At 41.8% G+C, this 25,059-nt stretch overlaps 1 protein-coding gene and 1 long non-coding RNA gene across 4 annotated transcripts in view; both read right to left on the bottom strand.

Moving 5' to 3' along the window:
* LOC138966286 (uncharacterized) overlaps positions 1-25,059 on the bottom strand; it is a 470,291-nt gene that overhangs the window by 167,691 nt on the left and 277,541 nt on the right. The window lies entirely within an intron of this gene.
* On the bottom strand, positions 13,629-24,885 carry LOC138966276 (WD repeat domain-containing protein 83-like). 3 transcript variants are annotated; one of them, XR_011455656.1, is made up of 8 exons: positions 24,715-24,885; positions 23,029-23,253; positions 21,749-21,861; positions 19,671-19,803; positions 17,432-17,540; positions 17,076-17,190; positions 15,150-15,466; positions 13,629-14,755 (listed from the first exon to the last, which is right to left on the bottom strand). XR_011455656.1 is itself a non-coding variant. In XM_070338430.1 (8 exons), the coding sequence occupies exons 1-7, from the start codon at positions 24,791-24,793 to the stop codon at positions 15,326-15,328; spliced, it is 915 nt and encodes a 304-aa protein (XP_070194531.1). In that variant the 5' UTR covers positions 24,794-24,885; the 3' UTR covers positions 13,629-15,236; positions 15,282-15,325. The 3 variants fall into 3 exon arrangements, 2 of the variants coding, with proteins under 2 accessions (XP_070194531.1, XP_070194530.1); XM_070338430.1 differs by having other exon boundaries at positions 13,629-15,236; positions 15,282-15,466; XM_070338429.1 differs by having other exon boundaries at positions 13,629-15,466.

The raw sequence follows: 25,059 nt of genomic DNA, 5'->3' as shown, positions 1-25,059 counted from the left end.
GAACTCAGCTGTGAGCTCTTCGTTCACAGCATTGTCAAAAGTACTTGCTCTTGATACGTAATGGGCCGACTTTAGTCTTCTGTCTTCATCGAGGGGCAGCCAGCCAGCCTCTTGATACACTAGTTTGTTTATGGAGTCTTTTGGGAGATCAAAGATGAGTTAGAGTGCAGCCATTTAGGCTCTTAGGCACAATAATAGCAAACTAAAGAAGGGGAAGGAAAACGAAAGGGAGGGTAAAAACCACGCACTTCTTTACTCAAACTTCATAAAACCGACTGTAAAACTAACACCGGCTATTCTCCTTTCTCAATCATTATCAAAATCGATCCTAAAACAAAACAAGTCGCGTAAGGCGAAAATACAACATTTAGTCAAGCTGTCGAACTCACAGAATGAAACTGAACGCAATGCAATTTTTCAGCAAGACCGTATACTCGTATCATCGCTCGTGGCAAAGGCAGTGGAATTGACAAGAAGAGCGGGGTAGTAGTTGCGCTGAGAAGAATGGCACGCTTTTCTGTACCTCTCTTCGTTTTAACTTTCTGAGCGTGTTTTTAATGCAAACATATCATATCTATATGTTTTTGGAATCAGGAACCGACAAGGAATAAGATGAAAGTGTTTTTAAATTGATTTCGAAAACTTAATTTTGATGAAAAAAAAATAAAAATTATTTATATGTTTTTGAAATCAGAAAATGATGAAGAATAAGATGAACGTACATTTGGATCGTTTTCTACATTTTTTTCTACAATTTTTAGATTTTTAATGACCTTCTTCTTCTACGTTCCCGGCCATACATCTAGATGTCCAGTCCAGTGTTGAGTGCAAATCCTGCAGTCAGCCGCAGTGATGCCGCTGTCCCCCATAAGTCATTAATTAATTTTTAAGCCACCAAGCTGAAATGCAATACCGAGGTCCGGCCTTTGTCGAAGATTGCTTGGCCAAAATTTCAATCAATTTGATTGAAAAATGAGGGTGTGACAGTGTCGCCTCAACTTTTACAAAAAGCCGGATATAACGTCATCAAAGGTATTTTTTTTTAAAGAGAAAAAAAATGTTCGGGGATATCATTCCCAGGAACGCTCATGTAAAATTTCATAAAGATCGGTCTGGTAGTTTGGTCTGAATCGCTCTATAGATCTACACACACACACACACACACACACACGCACACACACACATACACACACACACGCACACACACACACACATACACCACGACACTCGTCTCGATTCCCCCGGCTCTATGTTAAAACATTTAGTCAAAACTTGACTAAATGTAAAGAGACATTATGTATTGCATCTAAACACGAGGTGAGTAAAACATTATCAGAAAAGGTAGAGCAAGAGAAATCCCAAAACTCAAATTCGAGTCAATTCAGTTTGTACTGTACGTACTACAAGTTGAGAAATTTGCAAGTCCAGTCAGTAGCCACCATCTCGGACGGATGTTTCGGGGAGGGGGGTGGGTGGGGGGAAGTAGAACAAAGGCCTATCTGTGGTCAGCAACACATGGGAAAACGATTAACTCGGCTAGGGCCCCAAGCAAAAGTGTTGCATGGCAATATAGAAGGAAACTACGATCTGGTTCCACTAAAATTGTGAGCTTAGAACTGACCTACTTTCTCTGCTCAACGTACGGGCATTCGGCACTCTCCTGTACACCTGACAAGGCTCATATAGAGAAAATAAGAGATACCCCCCAAAAATGTATATGCACTGCATGTTTTTTTACATTTATAAACTGATGATCAGTGTGTGTATTTGTGTGTTCCGTTGTGTGTGCGTGTGTGTGTGTATGTGTGTGTGTGTGTCAGTTCAAGGGGTGTGTGTGTGTGTGTGTGTCACTGTGTGCCCGTGTGTGTGTGTGTGACGGTCAGTCAGTCAGTGTCAGTCACAGTGTGTGTGCGTGTGCATGTGTGTGTGCCGTGTGCAGTGACGGTGTGAATGTGTGTGTGTATGTGTGTGTGTGTGTGTGTGTGTGTGTGTGTGACCGTGCTGAGAGAGAAACTAGAGAGAGAGAGGGAGCCGATAATCGTCTGATTCTGCAGACTCGCCGAGAGGCGGCCGGGGTTCGGCACCAGGCTGATTAAAACGCAGAATAATCCATCAAAACAACACTCTAACATCAAGTTTTAGAAACCAGAAAAACTTATCGTAACTCCATAGGTTTTGTGGTGTTTTGCGCACTGCTGAAACGCGTTTAACACGACGTGAATCGCCGTGCGTTAACGTAGCGAAAACGTCCAAAACGCAGACACCAAAACTCGATGTTTTACCGTGTTTTGCACCCTGCTAAAATCCCAGGGATTTTATTGCGTTACGGCAGTTTTTCTAACTTGATGTGAATCGCACAGGTATAATGCCACAAAATTCAGTTGATTAACTTCATGTTTCATGTTATATGCCACGTTATAGTGCCAAAACGTGACTTTTCGCCCAGTGTGTCAAACGTGTGTATGCTTTATATATATATTATATAAAAGCAGTCAAGCGACATACTTCCATACATTTTCTATATTATATGTGCAATGGATAATCTTATGTCGTATGCCCTTTGCCTAATGTTTTTTTTTGTCTTATGTCTTGAATCATACGTCTCATGTCTTATTTCTAGAACTTTTAGAACCATAGGGACGAACTAGACAGCAGTATGGAGGGTTTTTTCGTTTTTGTTTTTGTTTGTTTGTTGTTGTTTTTTTTCTGGGGGAGGGGGCGAGAAAAGCTGTTATTTCTGATGATGTACTTTTGTTGTTTTGAAGACTGTTCATATGTGATGTGTTTAACGGTGATACGGTTACGATAGGCTCAACTTCCTGTTCTTTTTTTTTAACAATTAAAACGGTGATCTTCTTCTGGTATAAATTGTGTGAAGCCTTACAATGTGTTTGTGCGTGTGTCTTGAGTATGTGTGTGTGAGTGTTTATATGTGTGTGTGTGTGTGTTTGTGTGTGTGTGTGTGCGTACGCGCGTGCATGCGTGTGTGTGTGTGTGTGTGTGTGTGTACGTGTGTGTGTGTGTACGTGCGTGCGTGCGTGTCTGTCTATCTGTCTGTGTTGTTGTTTTTGTTTGTTTGTTTGTTATTGGGGGATTGGGGGTGTGTGCGTGTGTCTGTGTGTCGCTTCATGTCTGTATGTTTACTGGTGTGTGTGCCTACGTGTGGGTGCATTGATACAGTTCGCATCTCATAGAAAGGATTTCACAACAGATGTTTTCTGACAGTTCAAACTTGCAACAGGCAGTTTGGGAAAGTGTTTACGAAAGGAAACGTCATTTCAGATCCATAAGTTCAAGTGGATTGAGGTCTTTAGCATTTGGAACCGATTTGGCTTGCAAGTCTTTGAGAAAAAATATACCTTTGGCAATGACTTAATCTTGTATGCTTTGAAGGGTTGTGATCCCACTCAAATTAAAAACATACCATTAACAAGAATGTTCAAAGAAGCCGCGTATGTTTCTAACTTTGCAAGTAAGAGAGCCAGAATGTGTTTGTCCCACATTCGGCATGTACAGTGTGGTCACGCAATATTACCTAATTTCAGTGATAGGAGAGGAAGCCCTATGCTGGGCAACCTAACTTTGAGGATCTGTGGTTCCACAACTTTGGAGAGGGTCGCTTGGTGTAGCCCCCCCCCCCCCCCCCCCCCATCTCCTTCTCTCATAGACAATTAAGCAATAAAGAAAATCGATCGTCTTACACTCAGATGGAAAGAAATTTGCTCCCTATCGGTGAAATAAATCATATTTTAGTATAACAAGGTTTCCTTTACTGCTTGCAGAAGGGAACGCAGGCCTGTACCCCCCCCCCCCCCCTCTCTCTCTCTCTCTCTCTCTCTCTCTCTCTCTCTCTCTCTCTCTCTCTCTCTCTCTCTCCCTCTCATTCTCTCTCTCACTCTCGCACACACACACACACACACACACACACACACACACACACACACACACACACACACACACACACACATAAACACACACACATTTCGTGCGATGATTTAGCTCTTGCGGTGACAGACAAAAATATTGCATCAGCTTGAACCCGAGAATTATGCTCCAAGATGTTTTACGTTTTTGGCAGGAAGAGAGGTTCACACCTTTCGTGCTGAGATGCATTGTATTGCGCTTTTGTCTGAGAGAGAAGTATCAATATCACTCTTGTTATGAGTTCTGGCTTCAAAATAGACGTCATTTTTTGTGGGCCCGAAAATACGACCACATCTGGCTAAGGCTAACGCCCAACAAGCAAATCAATTTCAAAAGAAATCTTCTCAGTAACACAAGAAAAATGTAAAACATAAAAAATAAATAAAACATTATAATATAAAAAAGATGATTTCCGGTGTGTTGTACAATTGTTTAAAAACCCTCCAAATTCTGCTTTGTAACAAACTCATGTCAAACTGAGCTTTTCAAACTGAGCCAAAATACCGGCAATGAAAAAAAGAAAAAAACAAACGATACGAAGTTCTCATCTAAACTCAGTTTCCCCTCCGATTGTGGTTGTTCGGCAAACGCACACAAATGGCTCACTAAAAGAATAGCATAGCATCATGGTTTAAAAAAAAAGAGATTTACAAAAAGGTAGAATGGAGAAATACTCGCCTGCCAGAAACGCCGGACAAGTAGCAAAAAACTTATAATTAAAAAAATCAAACAAAAAGCGAAAAATTCGACACAATGGGTTTGTCTTGCCTTCTAAAGCTCGGCTGCTTCACGTGTGCAGCATTGTCTAAGACTCATTAAGACGGAGAGAAGTTCAGTGAATATCAGTAACACTTTACACACAAAAAACACTTCTTTTTGTCGGTTTCTCTTTCTGCTGCTTTCGTGAAACTATAAGGTTGCAAAAGACACACACAATCGTTTATGTTTATGCATAAAACACTCGATTACTCATACGAACAATCACTCATTCACTCACTTACCTCTGTGTGTGTGTGTGTGTGTGTGTGTGTGTGTGTGTGTGTGTGTGTGTGTGTGCAGTGTGTGTGTGTGTGTGTGTGTGTGTGTGTGTGTATGTGTGTGTGTGTGTGTGTGTGTGCAGTGTGTGTGTGTGTTTTACTTAAGTGTATTTGCGTGTTTCTGTGTCTGTATGTGATGATGATGATGATGAGTAGAGGGGGAGGGGGTGCTAGAGAGAGAGAGGGGGGGGGGGGGGCGTAAAGACTGACAGAGAGAGGAAGTAAAGGAGGCACCAGACATAATGTTAAGAGACTTCAGAGAGGATTCTAAACGTAGAGCGGGGAGAAAAAAAAGAAACTGGATAAACACATTCTGTTGAAGAACCTTCTTCACATAAGATAACGATCTCAAGGGTTACGGAAGTATCGTCAACTTGACATGTTTTGCCGCACCAGCACAGAAGACAACTACAACTAAAAACTGAAGCAGGCGTTCTAAAACTGAGACGACTGAAGTAGGCCGTTTCTGTTAATGCTGTTAAAACTAAATAAAACGTTCACCTGACACAAGTGTTCTACTTCAGTCTATAGTTTTTACAGCCATGTTTGAAGGGAAAAACGATTGGCAAAACCGGCCGTAAAAACGTGAACTCGCCGGCCACGCTTTTGTTTTGTTTCGTGGCTATGGAATGCCTATGGCTCATAAAAACGTGTGGAATGCAACCGAGATAATAAAAGAATACAATTAAAAAAAAAAAGTTTGCCTCAAGAGCAGCCGATATTTTTGTTAATTGACAGGGAATAATTATGCTCTGCGGCGCTTGTTTCGGCATTTTGGTTTTTATCAAGGGAGGTAATGTTCTCTTCTTGCTTTTCTAGACAAGGTTTCTCTCCCTTCGCGTGACAGGAAATGCGTTGAGACCGTTTCGAGAGGACAGTGATTAAAAGATGTTTTATTCTAATTGTTCAAAGGTCTTATTTTACAAGTAACATTACACCTGCGGCTCTTTTAACTTTCAGTCTTATTGTTCGTTTTGTTTTAAATATATGGCACCAGAAGATGGCACCGATTGCATAATACTGGCTTACATAAATCTAACGGCAAGTCGCGTAAGGCGAAATTACTGAACTCGGAGGCAAAGAAACGCAAATAAAGGATGCGTTAATTAAACCTTTATGGACTTGAAACAAAAAGAAAAGCATGATACTACCATGTTCTGCACGTGTTGTTTTAGCGGTCTTATCTTGTCAGAACCGTGTTTGCCGTTATCTGGGTCACACGCGAGGTCTTGTTGACGGGGATCCCAAACCGTCATGGGGACAACTTTCAGCACGTACAAAATGTGGAAAAGCAGCTTTTCGTGTTCAGAGTGTTCAGGCAAAGCTGTACCGTACTCACAAAACTGTTACAACACAGGCGTGATGCCGAGACTATCACCAGAGAAGCGCCAACAGGCGATCGAAAGACTTGATGCCGGACAATCAGTTCAGCAAGTTGCTAGGGCATTTGGAGTAAATGTCACCACGATTTATCGCCTGCAGCAACGTTTTCATGCCACTAACAGTACCTGCGACTTACCAAGACGTGGCAGACCCCGGGTAACAACAGCCCGACAAGATCGCCATCTTGTCCATCAACACCAGCAAGATCCATTCGAAACTGCCGCCAACACAGCCCGTAACACAATCGGGGTACTTGGACAACCCGTCAGTGCCAGAACTGTACGCCGACGCCTTGGCGGGTAGAACCTGGTAAATCGGCGTCCTGCTCAACGTCCTGTCTTGACAGCTCAGCATCGCCTGGATCGTCTGGCCTGGGCCCAGCAGCATGCCCACTGGCGCCATCGGGACTGCGGGGTTAGGGTTAGGTGCGGAGGGTTCTTTTTCGCACGAGAAGCGCTTTTGCCTGGAACAGGGCGTGTCCGGATCTGGCGAAGACATGAACAGCGGTTTGCTAACAATAACATCCTGCAGCATGATCGATGGGGAGGTGCCAGCGTCATGATATGGGCCGCCATTGGTGTCAATCAGCGAGTGGCGCCTGTCGTCTTTCAGAACGTCGGCCAAGGTCGTGGGAATGGTGTCAATGCAGACCGCTACATCAATCAAGTCCTGCGTCCCTATGTGGTTCCATTTTTCCAGAGGTACCGGAACTGCCTGTTCCAGCAAGACAATGCCCGTCCCCATACTGCAAGTGCTACCCAAGACTTCCAGCGTCACAACAACGTGAACCTTCTGCCTCATCCTGCTTGATCTCCGGATCTCAACCCAATCGAACACTTTTGGGACATCATGCTTACTTACTTACTGCCTTTCACGCCTGGTGGCGTGTAGGGCAGCGACAAAGGACATCATGCAAAGAAGGATTAATGCCCTTGCCCGGAGACCCCGCACAGCAGCAGAACTGCGTGCTGCCGTGTCCCAGTTGTGGGCTCAGGTCCCTCAGCAGCAAATCAATGACCTCGTCCTCTCCATGTCCCGGAGGTGCGTCGCAGTCATCAACGCCCTGGGAGGAGCAACACACTGTTGACTTTCAACAATCTTCAAACAGTGTTCAGTGGAACATAGCACGTCATGCTCTCATCCCAATACACTTTTCCGTATGGTTTTTGTATCGGTCAATTCGTTTCCTTGATATTGTTAACCCGAAAGAATTAATTCGACATCAAAATTCATGGGTAACCCATTTTCACTGCAGCATTTGCGTTTCTTTTGCCTCTGAGTATACATTTAGTCAAGCTGTGGAACTCACAGAATGAAACTGTACGCACTGCATTTTTTTCACAATGACCGTAGTCCGCCACAAGTGCAAAAGGCAGTGAAAGTGACGAGCCTGTTCAGCACGGTAGCGGTTGCGCTGTGCTGCATTGCACTCTTTACTGTACCTCTCTTCGTTTTAACTTTCTGAGCGTGTTTTTAATCCAAACATATCATATCTATATGTTTTTGGAATATGGAACCGACAAGGAATAAAATGAAATTGTTTTTAAAACGATTTCGGAAATTTAATTTAATCATAATTTTTATATTTTTAATTTTCAGAGTTTGTTTTTAATCCGAATATAACATATTTATAAGTTTTTGGAATCAGAACATGATGAAGAATAAAATAAAAGTAATTTTGAATCGTTTTATACAAAAATAATTTTAATTACAATTTTCAGATTTTTAATGACCAAAGTCATCAATTAATTTTTAAGCCTCCATGCTGAAATGCAATACCGAAGTCCGGCCTTCGTCGAAGATTGCTTGGCCAAAATTTCAATCAATTTGATTGAAAAATGAAGGTGTGACAGTGCCGCCTCAACTTTTACAAAAAGCCGGATATGACGTCATAAAAGACATTTTATCGAAAAAATGAAAAAACTTCTGGGGATTTCATACCCAGGAACTCTCATGTAAAGTTTCATAAAGATCAGTCTAGTAGTTTAGTCTGAATCGCTCTACACACACACACATGCACAGAGACACACACACACACACATATAGGGAGGCTCACGCTCTCCGCGGCCCCGGCAGTCAAGCAGAGAGTACAAAGAGCTGTTTTCAACTCAAAATTGTGCTTATTTGAATTTTTATTAGAAACAAATAAAGTATGATTGCTCTTGAGTATAGTCATCTTAGTACACTCATCTAAGTTTGATGTGCAAAAAATGTGTTAACATAGTTGTATTTGGATGTGTAAAATGCCCCAAAGAGTCGCGCGCGTGCGTCGGACTTAGCCGCTGGCTCGCTGTGCAGCGATTTGGCCCCAAGCCACGGATTTGTTCTAAATCGGTCCCAAAACAACCCGTTTTTGGTTGGTTCGCGTTTGCAAACTATAAATAATTCACCAATGAAACTTGGCACAAGTAACGATCTCCCCTTTGTTTACGTCATATCAAGCGATGAACCAATGGGAAGCACTGTAGCATATCACACACGAACCATTTTCACACGAAGAGCTCACAGTTGTTCCATTCATCGTTCGAAGTTCAACGCATCGCGTATGATCGTCAACATCTTGAATTTTCTTGTGCCAAAGTTTCTCATTTGTAATCGAAGCGGTTTTTTAACGCGAGCGTTTTCAAGACGAGAATTTGAGCGTCGAATCGCACTCCTGACAAAGCCGAGTGGAGACTGAGTTGCTGTGTTCCAAGCTGCAGAATGTGTAATGGCGGGCGAGTCAACTAACTGCTGTGGGGGCGTCGAGTGGGTATGTATTTGATCTGAACTGTTTCTCTGTCGAAATATGCATTAGTTTTAAATGAAAATCAAATTATAACTAAGTTCTAGTGTTTCAAGCTATCGAAGGTTAAATTGTGTTTGTAAATCGGCTTAGATGCAACATATTCGATTTTGATGTGGAGATCATCATCCCCGGTATTTGGGCGATACCACTGTCGGACAATCCCGAGGTTTCGCTGATCGAGCTGTGTTTTGTTTTTTAAAGTAAGCTTAAGTAAACGCATCCTGAATCTCATTAAACATAAGATTGATGAGATATTTACAATAAATCTGTAAATTTGATATTTTCTTCTGGATGGTAACAAATCTAATAGATCAGAGTGGCACTTCAGGAATGAAACGTGTCATATCACAATAGCTACTGAGCACTGTACCAGTTTTGTTTGCTGAATACCCGGGTACGTAGAAGAATAAGTTTGCTGAATATGAATCATGACTGCAGATGATTTAAATTGTTGTTGTTACTATTGGTAAATAAGGGATCAACTCCTGTTCTTTTTGGGATACTACCATACAGCTGGAGACACTGCTACATGTAGTGTATTTGTTGTTTTAGTGATTTTTCACTACCTATTTTATTCATGTTTTTATTACTTAGTTAGTGGAAGAATCTTTTGTAATGTATGTTTGATGGTGTATGCTTTTAATTTAGCGTTGTTGACTATGAATGTAGATGTAAATGCTTGTATAACTGTGTTTTAATTTTAAATGTGTCAAGCACAAAGAGCATAATTGTAAAGTTATGATGTTGCGCTATATAAATGCTCATTTATTATTATTATTATTATTATTACATCTTTTCACTGTCGTATGTGAATTAATTAGAAAGAAAGACAAAATGTTTTGTTTCTATTAATATTTTTTAGGCTTGAATATATAGTTGTTTTATGTTTTACATGTATGTTCTTTTGTTTTTCAGATTGTTTGCATCCCTGATCAGAAGGCTGTTGGAACCAAGTTTTCACTTGTACCTGGAACCTCTCTTCTCAGCGACTGAATCAGGACCACTGGGGGAGAATGCTGGCACACTGCGAGACATCACAAATGGGGACTTCATCTCTCTCACGCTCTCGGCTGAGAATGTGGAGAAGTGTGGCAAAGTTACTCTTCCGGACGACTCCTGTCTTAGTCGCTACTTCGAAGTTCTTCACTTCTGGCTGATGAAGTTCACAACTCAGGCGTTCAACTCCAGGTCTCCAACTTCCGTGCAAGCAAAGTGTGGGCGTGTGAAAAAGGTTTACGTCAAGCTTGTGAGTAACTACAACAGACGACCGACTGAAAAGAACTGCTCGGCCTTGTTTGACTTTTTGTGTCAGCCTTTCGTGTGGAAACTTGACGTCTTGTCAAAATGCATCTCTGAACAAGATGGAATAGTGGCTGTTCCAGAGAAGCCAGCCCCTGCGGCCCCTTCAACCATCCCTGCTCCTTGTGCCGGAGAGTGACTGTGAGATTGTTCTTCGTCAAGGCAAGACTTTATTCGACAGGGATTTGGTGAGCTGCAATATCGAAAAAGAGTTGCTTGCCTACCGACTTGACAGACAGCTTAGATTGAACAGTTTTCTGGAAGAAAAGATTGAGGAACTGTCATCTTTTATGTCAAAGGACAGCAAGGGAATTCTAAAAAGAGAGGAAACTGCTGGAGAAAAAGACTCCAGCACTCGAAACCAAGGTGAAGTTCCTGAGAGATAAGATTAAAAATAAAACTCTCAAACAAGGAACTGTTGACAGGAAAGTTCACGAGAAGATAGTTGCAGGACTAGTGCAGAAGAGTAAGGTGCTCACCAAAGATTTCAACCATCTGAGTCTTCAGTTTGAGGCCGGCGAGAATGAAAACGAGCTGTGATTAAGCTGCACATACAGTACTGTATGTTATTGAAAGTTCTAATGTACTTCATGATGGAGGTGTTATCCTTTTGTGATTTAAAAAAAAAAGTTATGCACTGGTTGTGCTGCTAAATTGAGGTGACAGATCCGCCGTTTGATTTTTTTAAACTTTTTTTTTTTTTTTAATTTTTTTTAAGACTTATTTGGTTACTTTATTCTTTTAGTTTGGTCCATATAACAAATAGTATCCTTGTGACTTGCCGTTGATGTCTCTGCTTTGAACAAACTTTTTATTTTTAATGGTTTTTGAAAGAATTTTTATGTGACGTAATATTTACTTTTTCATTATTCTAACTAAAATTGATATTTTTCCCCATCAAATCTGATTTAATATGTCTTAATTATGAAGAGCAGCTAATTTCCTTTAATTTGATATATTATAAGTTTATATTAGGTGAATAAATCATGTTAAAGTGAAGATCTGCATATCTGAGAAATAAGAGTATTCAGAAGATGTCGGCCATTTTTTAATTTGGCTAAATTGACTTCATTAACTACTTTTTTCGCAAATAATTTCTATATACATGCGTTTTAACATTCAATAAGTACAATTAATAAAACAGTTGATGAAAAAGAACTTTTTTTGTGTTTAGTGCTCTGCACAACTTTTTCTAAGGTGGTCTGGGGTTGGTGTGATGGACATTTTCCCCGACTTTGGTGCTTCCTAACTAAATTTCCAATAGAGCTACATCCCTAAAATTTTCGGATCCCATAGACAATATTATATTAAGCATATCTACAAAATTTCAGAAGAATAAAGACATAATTCGTTGATTTATGAATGGCCAAAGTTATGGAAAAAACGTTAAAAATGAAAATGGCCGCCTGGCCTCCCTAACACATACACCACGATCCTCGTCTCGATTCCCCCTCTATGTTAAAACATTTAGTCAAAACTTTAATGTAACAAACCATTCTCTGTTACAGTAAGATTATAGTTACTTTGCTTAAAGGCTGTGAACAAAAAAAACAATAATAAAGACCTTGGGTGGCAAGGTCCCAAACTTATCGCTAGACTTGTGCACACGCACCCACTTAGTCCCTGGACATGAAGAGATATTACCGGCTGCTCTAACGCCATTGCTTTTCATAGCTACTTCATATTTTTATCAGAACATTTTAAGACTACCCTTTTATATCCAAGCTAAACGGGAAAGGTTGTGTGCACGCCTGTGTGTGTTTTTGATCTAAGACAAATGTCGCCAATGTTTTTCCAGAGTGACGTTAAATAAACGATTTTATCATCATTAACATGAACAAAAAGAGGGAGAAAAAAAAGGTCCTAGCATATAACCATGTCATGTCCCAAATAGACACTAGTTCTGGGGACAGAACAAAACAAGCCAAACAAGACATGCTAATGGCTGGCATACCCTTAGAAATCAAAACGCTTTCTTGTGCGTCGAGATAAACAAATTTGCCAGAACATAGAAAGCGGCCGGCGGCAGGAAGAGTTCCAAGGATGCTTTGTTTATAAAAAAAAATAATTTACATACAAATACGGTTGAACCTGCACTTACCAACGTACACCTCTCCAGAACCAACCACCTGCCAACAACGACCACTCTGAACGATCCCAGATTAAGTGCCAGCTTCGGCATAACTCTCACTTATTCTTGTTGTCTATATTAAGAAGGATTACTTCCCCTTGTTTTTAATATCTCGTTACTGGAGCGCTGCCTCGCTTGCTATGTCTGCCCCTCTCTTCTGTACTTGTAGTATGCCTAGCAGGCTACGCTAGGCATTCACATGATAAGCTTGTCATACACACTCTCACACACAATTATGTTTGTCTTTTATCTCTTGAGAGTGCAGTTTATGCAAAGTTATGAGAGAGAGAGAGTGTGTGTGTGTGTGTGTGTGTATGTGTGTGAGTGTGTGTCTGTGTGTGTGTGTGCCTATGTCTAACCGGCGACTTCTTCTTCTTCGTTCATGGGCTTAGACTCCCACGTTCACTTATGTTTTTAGCATGAGTGGATTTTTACGTGTATGACCGTTTTTACCCCGCCATTCAGGCAGCATACGCCGCGCCGATTTCGGGGGAGGCATGCTGGGTATTTTCGTATTTCTATAACCCACCGCACTCTGACATGGATTACAGGATCTTTTCCGTGCGCACTTGGTCTTATGCTTGCGTGTACACACGAAGGGGGTTAAGTCACTAGCAGGTCTGCACATAAGTTGACCTGGGAGATCGGAAAAATCTCCACTCTCAACCCACCAGGCGGCAGCGACCGGGATTCGAACTCACGACCTCCCGATTAGGAGGCCGACGTCTTACCACCACGCCACTGCGCCCGGCGACTGATGTACAAGCAACGTCAAGCTACTATGTGTTAGTGTTTAACTATGTTTTGAAAGTAAACCGCACAAGCTGTCGGGTGATTGACTCAAATTAAATAACAACAAGTCATCTTATTCTGGAATCTTTTGCTTTAATAAAATAATAATTGTACTAAACAATCATACCGGTTCTATTTTCAAAGACTTAAATAATGCTCACAATCAAACCCCACACACACACACACACACACACACACACACACACACACACACATCACTTTCTTTCTATTTCCCCTGCTGCGTGGGTACACAAAATACACTCAAACATTGGACTCATCATCTGAACACTTCCCAGCAAAGCAACCCTCTCAAATCCCTGTGTAGTACACATTCTGCCAGACTGCCTAATATCATGACATTCTCTCAATTACTCTGATTTGCAATAGTGAACTACTATCTAACACTAACCGAATAGCCAAAGCAAAAGAATCACCTTTGGATTGCGATTTTAGAGCTAATCTAATAGCCCAATAAAAACTGCTAAGGGTATGCAAAGGTTACCAAGAGCATACAGTGGAACCCCCCTTTTAAGACCCCCCGTTCTTAGACTTCATCCCTTTTAAGACCTTGTTTTTTTTAAGATTTTTTGTTCATAGCCTTTGTAAATGTACCTCCATTTTGTTTGTTCGTTCATGGGCTGAAACTCCCACAGCTTTTACGTGTATGACCGTTTTTACCCTGCCATTTAGGCAGCCATAGGCCACTTTCGGAGGAAGCATGCTGAGTATTTTCGTGTTTCTATAACCCACCGAACTCTGACATGGATTACAGGATCTTTTTCGTGCGCACTTGGTCTTGTGCTTGCGTGTACACACGGGGGTGTTCGGACACCGAGGAGAGTCTGCACACAAAGTTGACTCTGAGAAATAAATCTCTCGCCGAACGTGGGGACGAACTCACGCTGACAGCGGCCAACTGGATACAAATCCAGCGCGCTACCGACTGAGCTACATCCCCACCACCTCCATTTTAAGACTCCTTCCTTTTCAGAGGCCTAATTTTCCTCCAACATTTGGAGGTCCTATAAGGGGGAGATAATAATGAGAAAGCAGGAGAAAGCAGCAGCCAGACCCCATCACAAACAGTTCTCTACAATTGACAGGTGTCTAACCGGCCACTAATGTACAAGAAACGTTGAGCTACTATAAATAGCCCACGCTCAAGCCGTCAAGGCCGGCAGATAACTCTGCAGAGCTGCTGTGAAGGGAGATTACTGCGTCACCCTGTCACATTAGACTGTAAACCCCTCTTATTACTTTCCTGCTTACTCAAGTTTTCAACAGAACAGTGGTACAACTGTACCCCCCTTGTTTTTAAGATGCAATGTAGAGACATCCATCCAGGAAAACCTACACAAAAGATTTACAAAAGACTGTCCAATAATCAAACGTTCCAATAACCTACTTCTTCTTCTGCGTTCGTGGGCTAAAACTCCCACGTACACTCGTGTCTTTGCACGAGTGGAATTTTACGTGTATGACCATTTTTACCCCACCATTAAGGCAGCCATACGCCGCTTTCGGAGGAAGCATGCTGGGTATTTTCGTGTTTCTATAACCCACCAAACTCTGACATGGATTACAGGATCTTTTTCGTGCGCACTTGGTCTTGTGCTTGCGTGTACACACGAATGGGGATAAGCCACAAGCAGGTCTGCACATAAGTTGACCTGGGAGATCGGAAAAATCTCCACACTTAACCCACCAGGCGGCCGTGGCCGGGATTCGAACCCTCGACCTTCCGATTAAGAGGCCGACGTCTTACCACCCCGCCACAGCGCCCGTCACCAATAACCTACAATTCTTGTTTTTTTGAGTCTGAATTTTGGAATGTTAGCAGTCTATCGGTTTTTTGATTAAATAATGAACTGCCACACTCTACCTCAAGCAAATCAAACACATGAAATAATGAACTGCCACACTCTACCTCAAGCAAATCAAACACATGAAATAGTGCGCAAACAAGTTGTGTTAGCTGTCTTCAGGCTGTGATGATCTCCACACAAAGACCTTGTCAGCGGAGGCGGTCAGGAGGCAGGCTTCTGCATGGTGAAAGCTGAGCGAGTGGACAGGCCGAGTTGTCTGGTGGTCCAACGTGTGAACCAGTTTGGCCTGCACACAAGAAACATCACTCACATTAGAACACACACATGCAGACAAACACACACATTTGTACGCACACACACACATATATACTCACACACACACACACATGCAGACACACACACACACACATATATACTCACACACACACACACACATGCAGACACACACACACACATATATACTCACACACACATGCACACACACACACACACATTTGTACTCACACACACACACACGTGCAGACACACACACACATATATACTCACACACACACACACACACACACACATGCACACACACACATGCACGCGCACACACACACACACACACACACACACACACACACACAAACAGATGGACAGACGGACTGACACACACACACACACATAAACATACAAACAGAAAACAGAGAGACAGACAGACGGACGGACCAAGGGAAAGACAAACAGACAGACATTCCGCTCTATTTTCCTCGTTTTGCAATTTGCCAACCACCTCCGCAGTAATATTAAAAACCTACATCGGACTAAACTGAATGGAAATTTTCTCTTACTTTTCTGCTCCTTGACTGCAGTGGACTTTTTCTCATTCTCTCCTAATTATCTACACATCAAAAGCAATATTTTGTTGCAAAAAAAACAAAAACAACAAGAAATTCCTCCGAGGTAGGAAAAACACCCCCGTTGGTCAAAGGGAAATAACCATTCTCACTGCCACCAACTGAGAAGGTTATTTCCCTTTGACCATTAATATGTCCCGCTATAAGTCCTTGTAGAATCTTAATCCACCAATAACTCCCTAACCGTGTGTTTGACTGGTCCCAATTTTTGTAAGGACCGTCTCAGGAATGTATAGAACCTGTTCACCAAGTTTGGTGACGATCGGTCTGTTCATTCTTGAGATCTATATGCGAACACAAACACACAAACAAACATACAAACAAACACACAAACACACAAACAAACAAACACATCGACCGAAACCTATACACACCCCTATACCGGGGGTGTAAAAACACACATTTTGCAGCTGAAGAAAACGAGCAAACTGTTGGTCAAGGGAGCTAACTTGTCTAAAACGTTAATACAAACGGCGACTACGATTAACTCCCTTGCACCACGAAACTTGCATGAATCCTTTCCTCAAACAAAAGAGAAGAACTGCAACAGCTTAAATGACTGTGACCTTGTTAGTGCTTGCATTCCACAATCATTATTCAGTGATCCACAAGGACACCCCACCTAAAGGGTCACTGTTCCCCCTACTTTGCATTTTTAGAGGATCCAAGGACCCCCTCAAGAAAATGTTAGAGGGTCCCAAGAGTCCAGGGGCCCAAAACACATTATGATCATGTATAGTGTTACATGAAGTGTCTTTTATCATCGGCATGTTTCAGGAGGACACTTGAACATATCTTATTGAATGAAACACACAAAACAACACAACACAACACAACACAACACACATACGCGCGCAATAATGAAAATTAAGTGCGTCCCGGGACCCTCTCCATGAATTTCTAGTACCTATTTTCCACTTCTATTGTGTATAGAACACAGGCACGCACAGTTCGGGGAGCCCTGTAATTGCTGCACCCGTCCGGCAGTTTACCCACCTCTACAAGGTCCCACAGATAAACTTTCCCATCCTCAGAACCGCTCACAACAAGCGTGTCTTCGTTGTTCAGGCAGCTGTCGATCTTGTACTGGCGGTTTTTGTGACCTGTGAATCTGAAATGAAGATAGAAAAACTTGACTAAATGTAAAAATTGCTAAGGCTGTCCTAAAGAGAGCCCAAAGTCGACTTCCCGAAGACTTCACAAAGTCGTTTTACCAAAACAATCAATTTTTCTTCAACACACCCTGTCTGCCTGTATCGATTATAACGAACATTTCATAAGAATTATTAGGACATTCACAACACACATAACATAGGTCAAACATCTTTAAGTCTATTAGGACATACACTCACTCATTTAGCATTTCCCCAGTGTCTTTATCCATCAGCTTCACAGTATCATCCTGACAGCTCAGCAAACTGCATTGACCATCTCTTGTGAATGTAACACTTGTCACTGCCTCTGCAACAGGAAAAGACAGCACCCAAAGTCAATGTCTGGATATCACTACGGAATAATTTCATTACAGTGGAACCCCCCCTTTTAAGACCTCCAAAAATCTTTAAAAAATCGGGTATTAAAAAGGATGGAGTCTTAAATTTGGGGGTCTTAAAAGGGGGGTTCCACTGTATCACTCATACACACCACCACCACCAACATCTATACTACCTGTTATAAAAAAAAAAGTAGGTACAGTAGTACCTGCCATATCCGGTCACCCATTAGTCATTGCAAAGGTGACCGCAAATATCAGGTGGCCGTCCATTACAGGCCCCCTCCTCCTCCAAAAAAACACCAAAAACACGATCAAGTTTTCATGAAGAAAAGAAAGCAATCATCCATGAGCCGCAGATTCATTGTCTCTGTTAGTTTTGCTTTCGTTTATACATCTTAATTATTTGCGTGTTTAACTCGATCGTCCTGGCTAAGCTATTGTTTCGTATGTTTCTATGTGTGTTGTTTGGATTATTATATATGTATTTGAGTGTCAGATAAACAAGTGTTTCAAACTCACATCAGCTGTGATCGATCCGGAAGTGACTGCCGTAAATGTACATGTATGCGCATGCGTAAGTATTCATGTCGTCTGCTCGTGCTGTGCCGTCTGTGCACACAACACACACACACACACACACACACACACCACAGGCGCTCTCCCGCGAAAGTGACAAGTGGCCGTTAAGTGGCCGCTCCTGTCGAGTAAGAGGGGCACCTTAGGGCAAAAGTCAGTGACCGTTGACCGCGTCAGACAGGTTAACGGCCATTAAGAGTCAATTATAGAAGGAAAACTCATTAGTCTTGGGAAAGCTGGCCGCTCCGGGCAGGTTCACGCCCACGAAAGGGCCGGAAATGGAAGGGACTACTGTATTTGCAGTTGAGTGCAGATCTTCCCGATAAGGATTTTTATTGTAAACCCAGTGAAATGACCAGAAAGGCCATTCATTCCCCTACCATATTCAACAAACAGATTGATTTTACATGAGGTAGTGTCTATAGAGTCAAACAAACAACACAGACACCCCCAACAATCAAATTCACAAAAACAAGATTCCAACGTTAAAATCGACACACACAATCAGGACAGATAAAACTGAAAAAGTTGTACACGTCAGTGGAAAGAACAATCACATTTGTATCACAAACAGTCAGTATTTTTCACTTCTCTTTTCTGACAATGACGATATGGCAAGCTGAATGGTGTACCGTATTTGACGGACTACAAGCCGCGACTTTTTTCCCAAATAAATAGCATTGCGGCTTATAAAAAGATGCGGCTAAAACGTTACCTAAACTTAAATAGCATTCACCTAATGGAAGTCGCCGCGGATTTTCATTTCGCTCGATTAGCGATTACCGGTACTTTATTAGCCTTCTACTCAAGACTCGGCGCTTTTCTCTTTCTTTCGCGAATCTTCGTTTGTCAACAAGTCGTCGTGACAAGATAGCGTACAGAGAAACACCGGATGTATCAGGATCTCGCGCGCGCGAGATTTCGTTTTTTTGTGTCTCGCGATAGTTGGAGGAGCAAGAGCCGCCATGTTGTGTTTTCGTCTGCTCGAAATGTGCGCAAAAGTCGTAAATCATCCCAAAAAAGATTATTCCGGGCGAGACTACATGTGTGTGTTGGTTACAAATTGTGTGTGTGATATTTTTCTTCAAATTTTTTCACTTTTCTTCTTTGTTTCATTTGTTTATTCTCGGAGCCGAATTCGCCAAATACCGTACTTTCGTTTGCCTGGTTGTTTTGATTGATGGACACGATCTGATTATATTTTTTTCGACGGCGGCTAATATAGTGACGCGGCCTATACGTGGCTCGTCCCAATTTTTTTTGTTAAAGTCGGGGGTGCGGCTTAAAAAACGGTGCGTCTTGTAATCCGTCAAATACGGTAGGTGTCTTTCTTCTCTGAACCCATGAAAGGCGGTTTTTGAGGCCATTTTAAGTGAGTAATGAGACAAAAAATGGTACATTTCAGTAACTTCTTATGGCATTGCCTTCAAACTTGCAGAGCTTTGTGCTAACACATTTTGTAAAATACACACTGTGAAATCTATTTCACTGGAGAGCACATTTTCAGAGAAATCTCTTACTTCCAATAAAGTCAGCAAAAATTCTGCCTATCCGCAAGTCATAGCGACGGATGCGCCCATCGGCGGACCCAGTGAGGATTTCATGGTCAGAGACCTGGATGCTGGTAACACTGTCCTTTGCTTCATCCATAATCTGCAACAGATATGTTTAAATTTGCACCTTCTTCTTCTTTGTTCATTGGCTGAAACTCCCACGGCTTTTACATGTATGGCCGTTTTTACCCCGCCATTTAGGCAGGCATACGCCACTTTTGGGGGAAGCATGCTAGGTATTTTTGTGTTTCTATAACCCATCAAACTCTGACACAGGATTACAGGATCTTTACCGGGCACACACTTGGTCATGTGCTTGCATGTACACACAAAGGGGGATAAGGCACTAGAAGGTCTGCACATAAGTTGACCTGGGAGATTGGAAAAATCTACACCCTTAACACACCAGGCGCAGCCAGGATTTGAACCCACGACTCTCCCCAATTTGCGCCAATCTTAAATTTGAACCAAGTGCTAACAATTTTAAAAATCTCCTGGAACAATTATTAGAAAGATTCGTTGAATTTGACAAAAAAAAGAAACAAACTCCAATGGTATGCAATCATGGAAAGTAACATCTGTATCGCCCTCAACTACTACCACAACTTAACTGTAACAGTTCAGGGTGAATCATTTCTTCACCTACATAGATCTCCACAGCCAGTTTGGCTTTAAGGGCTGCAGAGGAATTTATCCAGAATGGTCAGTACAGATAAGCAGAAGCGGTTGCCAAATTGTCTTTCCATTAAAAAGACACTGGTAAATTTAGAAACTCAAGGGAGGAAAAGATGATCAATGTATTGGTAAGTTCTCTTTTCATCCGGCTCACCTGTTACAGCGAGTTCTTCTGCTCTGTTTATTAGTAGACAACTTGACTGGAAGCGGATCATTCAATAAATTAAATACATGTATTACCTGCTACAGTGGGACCCCCGCTTTAAGACCTCACAAAATCTGAGAAATTGTTATTTGTTATATGAAGTCTTATATCGCGCGCGTATCTCCAGACTCGGACTCAAGGCGCAGGGATCTATTTATGCCGTGTGAGATGGAATTTTTTACACAATACATCACGCATTCACATCGACCAGCAGATCGCAGCCATTTCGGCGCATATCCTACTTTTCACGGCCTATTATTCCAAGTCACACGGGTACTTTGGTGGACATTTTTTATCTATGCCTATACAATTTTGCCAGGAAAGACCCTTTTGTCAATCGTGGTATCTTTAACGTGCACACCCCAATGTAGTGTACATGAAGGGACCTCGGTTTTTCGTCTCATCCGAAAGACTAGCACTTGAACCCACCACCTAGGTTAGAAAAGGGGGGAGAAAATTGCTAACGCCCTGACCCAGGGTCGAACTCGCAACCTCTCACTTCCGAGCGCAAGTGCGTTACCACTCGGCCACCCAGTCCGAAATTCAGGTCCTAAAAAGGAGGAAGTATGAGGATATTGACAGACAATCAAAAAAAGCAAGGTCTTAAAGGGGGAGGTCTTAAAGGGGGGGGGTTCCACTGTGTTGGTGAGTAAAAAGCTCTTGAAGAGAAGTTTTCTTCTGTATGACGTGCAGTCACAGTTTCAATGCACGTGATTTGTGAAAAGCCTCAACATTTTCCATGAGCAAACATCAGAGAATCTCTCTGTGGTTCATTGATTTAGTCCAACAAAATGACTTCAAAAGACCAAAACAATTTCCATGTTTTCTCGCTCCCCGATCAAACATGTTTTTTTCCTCTTCAAACCTTACATTTCATGAACCTTCAGAAAGAAAACAAATTAATTCAAAATGGCAAACATTGCCTTTGCAGAGTTTACAAGGAAATTTACTCTTCTCCATAATCCAGGAGACACAGCTAGCTCATGTGATTTCCGTCCAAAATAAAAAGCCACAAGCGGCTGTGTAAGAAAAAACCAAAAAAAACACGTTTATCCTATCAAAACAAACAACAACAAAAGTAACTGACCTACTGATCGTCATTTTGTGGGCCTACTCATGGGAACAAACAGTTCTTTTTGTGTGTGTGTGCCTTAGCAGCACTTACTTGAATTGGTTTGTAGCCTCGACTCCTGGTGTCCCATACTCTCACTGTGCTGTCTAAAGAACCTGATAATATCACTGTGGACTCCTCGTTGAATTTCACACAGTTCACAGTGCCTGCACAGACAGACACACACACACACATTCATTTAGTACATATACAGGTAAATGATCTTACAAGTCAGTACCCCCCTTAATTATCTCTGTCGACACATGTTTTTAACCGCTTGCTTCCCTTTATACAATAAACCAACCATAGGGCGTCATCGTACAGAAAGAAATCTTCAAATTCTCCAAACCTGTTTGGAATTTTGGGTAGGGAAATCTTTTTGTGAAATGACGTCAGCGCCCTTCGGTGATTGGTTGAAGCATTTCAGTGCTCGAGTGTCAACATAATGTCGAAACACTTGCAGTTTATGCTACTTTATTTTGCCTTCCAAACTGATATGAAGTGAACAGGAGAAAAGGGGCAGTTGTCAAGTTAACCTACCTCGAACAGTGACATCGACAGAGCCTACAGTAGAGAAACAGGGACAAAGTGACTCTGTCGATAACTGATCCCCATGCCTGAGAACTCACGTGTAACAGTCAAGATTTATGTTTTTTACCCCTGAAGACAGGGAGTCTGGATAGCTCAGCTGGTAGAGCCCCTGACCGCCAATTCTTTATGTCGGCTTATGAGTTTGAATCTCCCAGCAAACAGAACTCTTTTTTTTCTTTTTTTTTCTTTCAACTTTTATTTTTTAATTATTATTTTTTAACTCTTATTTCTTGTATTTTATTCCTTTTTCTTCATTCCAAAGCTTTTGAATGGTGTAACTGTATAGATCACATTAATCAAAGGGATGCATAATTATCAGGTACTTTGTTCCAGTGAACCATTTCCCAGAGTTATTTAACTTATTATTATTATGGTGAGCTTATATAGCGCGAACCACAATTAACTGTGCTCTCCGCGCTTTACATACTAATTTCTGCCGTGTGAAATGGAATTTTTTACAGACAGACAGACAAACAAACATTTTTTACACACAATATATAACGCATTCACATCGACCAGCAAACCTCAAGCCTGTTACCCATCTGAATTTCAGTAACAACTAACATCGTCTTTTTGGAAAAGCCCGGCCAATGGGCGCTTGTATCGCGGAGTGTCTTTTGTATACAGTATGTTTTGAGCATATAAAACCTGCTTGAAATCAGAGGCAAAATTCTCAATAATCGTTGGACAGATTGTATTCTTAAAGCATGCTGTACAGCCAGACAGAATCAAACAAAACTGACCAGCATGATCTCTGTACTTGCGAAGAGCCTGACCAGAGGCGACGTCAAACAGCACCACAGACTTGTCCATCCCTCCCGTACAGATCTGTGAATTGTCTCCTGACCCCTGCACATCCAACACTTCATTGCCATGTCCAGTGTAGGTCTTGAGGAAGAGGGAGCGGTGAGGGTTCCACAGCTTCACCGATTTGTCACCGCCACAAGTCATGCAGTAACGACTGTCAGCTGTGGGTGAGAGAAAAAAAGAACAGGGTTTCAACTTTCATTTACTAGTGCGCCCCGCGCCATTGGCGCATTTAATCTAAAAATGTCCCATCACAATTCCCTTCAGTGCGTCAAAGGGCGCATTGAGATGACATACCACTGCGCCACCAAATGTACACTTTACATCGGATCACACACACACAGTCACACACACAGTCACACACACACAGATAACACGATATAGTGGCAAATTCTCAGATGGCACCATATTGCACCATTTTGCATCTTTAGTCAAAACGCGTATGTACAGGCCATTTTGGTGCTTCTTGCCTTTGACTATGTCCCATCGGAATTTGGTTGAGGGGAACAAATGTCCCATTGCTTTTTTCTCCCAGGTTAAACCCTGAAGAACATAAGTTTTTGCTACTGTCTCCTATATATAGAGGACTGGGTGGCCGAGTGGTAACGCACTTGCGCTCGGAAGCGAGAGGTTGCAAGTTCGACCCTGGGTCAGGGCGTTAGCAATTTTCTCCCCCCTTTCCTAACCTAGGTGGTGGGTTCAAGTGCGAGTCTTTCGGATGAGACGAAAAACCGAGGTCCCTTCGTGTACACTACATTGAGGTGTGCACGTTAAAGATCCCACGATTGACAAAAGGGTCTTTCCTGGCAAAATTGTATAGGCATAGATAAAAATGTCCACCAAAATACCCGTGTGACTTAGAATAATAGGCCGTGAAAAGTAGGATATGCGCCGAAATGGCTGCGATCTGCTGGCCGATGTGAATGTGTGATGTATTGTGTAAAAAAATTCAATCTCACACGGCATAAATAAATCCCTGCGCCTTGAATATGTGCGCAATATAAATTGCATAAAATAAAAATAAAAATAAAAATAAATAAATCCCTGCACCCACGGAATACGCGCGATATAAGCCTCATATTGATTGATCGATATATATTTCAATTATTTGTAATGGTAAGAGAAAACCAAGTTGCATTTTGCTAACTAGAATGAGCATGAGAAGTTCTGTTGCTCTCTTAAGTAGTTCATAATCATAATGGAAACTGAAATACATTTTGTGTATACTCAACAAACTCACTCTTGGTATTCATAATTTGAGTAACAAGTTGGTAACTTAACTGTTTGACGAAATTTATCAATAGTGATATTAACCCCAAAATAGCTTCTAAAAGATTATATTGATGCTAGCAACCAGTGAATCTTCCTGGTGGTTAAAAAAAACCAAGCAAACACCTGCTGATCAGGTTTTGTTGTGTTTGTGAACATTACAAATGCCTGCATTCAGGCCTATGAGTCATTTCTTATGTCTCCTTACTGGTAGTTGACAGTATGTGTCTGTATATTTGTTAATGGTGTCAATTAATACCAATTATTGCAAACCAAGGAGAGAGCTGTGACTCACTGACTGTCAGTGTCACAGTATAGCCTAATGTAAACAAGACGAAAAATGTTTAACAAACCACTAAAACGAACAGCCCGAACAGCCTGTTGCTTGCAGTCAAGAACAGCATCTTTTTGATCTGGCAGTGTGAATTTCATGATTGATGATCAGTGTCTACAACAAGCGCCATAAATTAGAAAGCCTTGCAACAACTGGATTTCACAGCCAGCCTTCTCCTTTCGTTCTTCAAAGTGCTGTAGGAATTGCCTCCCTTGATAAGTTGATTATCTTAGTTTCGCACGCCGTAGACAAATTATGTCAAACATAGTATTTGTCCTGTTTTTATTCCAATTGATTATTGAAACATGAGAAAAAAGAAACGCAAACCTTTCTGAGATGCCTTGATAAGCAATATAACTCTCTA

This window comes from Littorina saxatilis, linkage group LG5 (assembly GCF_037325665.1).
Source record: "Littorina saxatilis isolate snail1 linkage group LG5, US_GU_Lsax_2.0, whole genome shotgun sequence".
NCBI lineage: Eukaryota > Metazoa > Mollusca > Gastropoda > Littorinimorpha > Littorinidae > Littorina > Littorina saxatilis.
The sequence above is the reverse complement of the archived record's forward strand: the minus strand, read 5'-3'. Positions and strand labels throughout refer to the sequence as shown.